This window comes from Vigna unguiculata, chromosome 7 (genome assembly GCF_037176805.1).
Source record: "Vigna unguiculata cultivar grain cowpea cultivar isolate G323 ecotype 2 chromosome 7, ASM3717680v1, whole genome shotgun sequence".
Classification (NCBI taxonomy): Eukaryota; Viridiplantae; Streptophyta; class Magnoliopsida; order Fabales; family Fabaceae; genus Vigna; species Vigna unguiculata.
The window spans coordinates 32121850-32125076 of NC_140798.1; the positions used below are offsets into that span (position 1 = coordinate 32121850).

General features: G+C 39.9%; 1 protein-coding gene across 1 annotated transcript; it reads right to left on the bottom strand.

Annotated features, from left to right (window-relative positions):
• Positions 1 to 365: 365 nt before the first annotated feature.
• On the bottom strand, positions 366 to 2180 carry LOC114189637 (transcription factor MYB61-like). The gene is made up of 3 exons (XM_028078261.2): positions 1838 to 2180; positions 1596 to 1725; positions 366 to 1470 (listed from the first exon to the last, which is right to left on the bottom strand). The coding sequence occupies exons 1-3, from the start codon at positions 1968 to 1970 to the stop codon at positions 570 to 572; spliced, it is 1164 nt and encodes a 387-aa protein (XP_027934062.1). The 5' UTR covers positions 1971 to 2180; the 3' UTR covers positions 366 to 569.
• Between the last annotated feature and the right edge of the window lie 1047 nt (positions 2181 to 3227).

Here is a 3227-nt window from a genome sequence, read left to right on the forward strand (position 1 = left end):
GGAGACAGTGACAGACACCCATTTAAGAAATAGGGTCCCTGGTGCTTTGACAGTGAGCGAAAAAAAGAAAAGAAAAGAAGAAAGTTCAATGGATTCTCAGTTTCAGAAGGATCAAGAAAAAAAAAACTGTAAAAAGAGACAGAACAAATCCCGAACATATCAAAAGATATTAGGATTTGAAACTATTGCAATGTCAACTGTTCAAGTCTTGGTACAAAATAACAAGAATTTGTATACACAAAAATAACTCAGAAGCTACATGTACATTGAAATGAACAGCTTAAGAATTTTGAGGGAGAGAAGCATTGAATTGGAACAAGCCTTATTTCAGCAGTGGTTGGTGCCTCTATGTTTGATTAACAAAATGGTGGGAATATATAAGAAGCTGGAATTAATCACAAATATTACACCGTAACATAATATACATTATGGAAAGAAATTTTTTTACAGCACACACCTGTGGTCAGAACTCACGAGAAAATTCTGACCTGGTTCACATTGAAAAATTAAGTCGGCAACATCTTTGTCTCTTTCGTTGAGTTGAAGTTTCCACATATCACGTACACAGGTTAGAGGGTTTGTCCAAAAGTCACTGAAAATCTCTGCAGATTCTTGCTATATATATCGGAAAGTTGAAAAGCTGGTGGCGGATGGTGCCAACCGGTACACGACTCGTCTGTTATGAATCCTGTTTCTGGTTTGACCTCACTGTAGATAGATTGAGAGGTTTGGATTTGATTCTCCGGTGTGTTTCCCAGAATAAATGGGGTGTTAAGATACTCAGACCATTTTAGATCCTCTTGTTCTGTCTGAAGGGGCACTTGAGCATCTTTGTTAACGTTAACCTTCGTAGACTCTGCCACCCCCCAAGTGTTGTCAAGGAAGTTTGTGCTGCTTTGAAACTGCATACCGGCATTGCTTTTGTTTGTGTTGTCGGATTCCCAGTTTTGAACCGCATCGGGGGATATGGAAGGGTTGTGGTTAGATTGGAGCTTCACCTGTGTTGGGAAAATGGAATGCAGCATAGAGGAGGGTATGGTGGGATTGTTAAGGTCTGAAGAAGTGGGGGGTGGAATGAAAGAAAGAGATGGGTTGGGGTTTCCATAGTTGAAGTGGTGGAAGGAGAAGTATGGTCCTACTACCACATCAGAGGGTCTGCAACTACTGTTGTCATGGGAGGTAGCGGCAAACCTATCTAGGAATAGTTCCTGGGTTGAACTGGTGGAAACCTCAAGAGGGTATCTCTCTGAAGAAGGCAAGGGTTTTGGTGGCTGATCAACCAATGAGGCTTTGTGATTGGTTTTGTCGGTTGAGGGTGGCATGTCCTTGTCGTTCTCAACCTCAGAGAGTGGTTTGTGGGTGTTTGGGTCAATGCTTCTTTGCCTCAGCTTCTTCTTGAGGCACGAGTTCCATAGGTTTTTAATCTCATTGTCAGTTCTTCCCGGTAACTGTGCTGCAATCTGAGACCACCTGATATAGCAGTCACCATGAGAAAAGAAACAGTAAAACATTATATGTAGAAGAACAAAAGTCAAAAGTAATAACCGTACGTTAAAAAAGAAAGAGAAAGATATTTAACTATATTACTGAACTACCTGTTTCCAAGAACTGCATGGAGTTCAATAATCATGTTCTCCTCCTCCTGTGAGAATGCTCCTCTCTTCAAATCAGGCCTCAGGTAATTTATCCACCTCAACCTACAACTCTTCCCACACCTCTGCAGACCTGGCATGCAGAATTAAGATTAGAATGAAGTGACTCCACTCCTTCATTGTGCACGCTGCATCAATGAAACGATATAGTATGTGTATGTGTATATATATAGATATAGATATACCAGCAAGTTTGGGGACTGAGCTCCAACATCCATGACCATGTTTGGTGATGTAATCCAGAAGCTTCTCATCTTCCTCTGGAGACCAAAGGCCTTTCCGTAACTTCTGTTTGTAGCAACAGGAGTGTCTTCCCATGTGTAGGTGAGTGAGAAAGTGTTGAATCCAGCAATGGTTTTTGTGGAAACCTACGTGGAGGAAGAATGAATGGCAAGGAAAGTAAAGGGTGTTTTGGTGGGGTGAGGGGAAGAGTTATGAAGGTTTGAGTTAAACATAAGAGGGTTATTATTATGGTGAGAGAAGCAAAGTGAGAAAATAAAATGGCAGCATCACAGGGAATGAAATAAATAGGAGGAGGCTCAGAGAGGAGAAAGTTGTAGCAAGAGGTGATTGGACAATGCCATTTTTATTTATTTTTAATTCATTTTTGACTTTCCTCAACTGGGCACCTCACGGGACAATCTCTGGCCCCACCATCTGGGTCATCATGTTTGGACGGTCTTCATTCTTCCACGGTTTCTATCCACTGATGTATATGTAGATGTATATATATACTACATGCACTTGTATACCACAACAGAGTATCCACTGAAGTTTCGTTTTTACCTATGTATGTACTATATGTCCCATTGGCATTTTCACAAGATTTTAACACACAAAAGTTCTGATCTTCATGTCACTCTATGTGCCAACTTTTGGTAATTGCCATATGCTACAAAGCTAGCTAAGAGGGTTCTTACTTTTCACCGACCTAGGTGGTTATGGACCATGCTGCTAGAGCTTCGAGAAAAGAGAGTGATGTGTGGAAATTGAAGGAGTGTGTTTGCAAGGCTAAACCTGGTCCAAGAATAGAAACATGAAGTATAAAATAAGCACAAGGTTTGAGAAGGGCAAAATTGTAGTAGACAAGTAATTCCTGAGAGTAGCAAAACAATATACACTGCATTAAATTCATCATAACAGAAGCTTCTCTAGGTTTTTTTTGTTGCTGCCCTTGGGTAATTACACTAAAAAATTTGAAAACTCTATGGCTCTTTCCTTTTTTTGACTAACTTTTTTTCTGGCACCCAGGTACCCTATGCAGAAAAAACTGGCCTTCTTGTCTTCCTTTTGGTTTTTTGGGATGGTTTTTCAAAACCACGATCGTTTCGAGAAGTTTCATCATTTGGGAACAAATGCAAAATTGTTTTTGACATCTGTCTAGGTTAAGGTCATTTTTCCTCCCTTAGAAATTGCTGGAACTTCAACTAACCATCCTAATGATTCATCTTTTTTGCAATTTGAAAATTACGTACGTTTTGAATTAAATGTGGTTTTCTTGAATGTCAATTTTCTGACTTCATACGACTTCTGTGTTTGTGTGGTAAGATACTAAAACCGTTGTTTTTTTAGGTA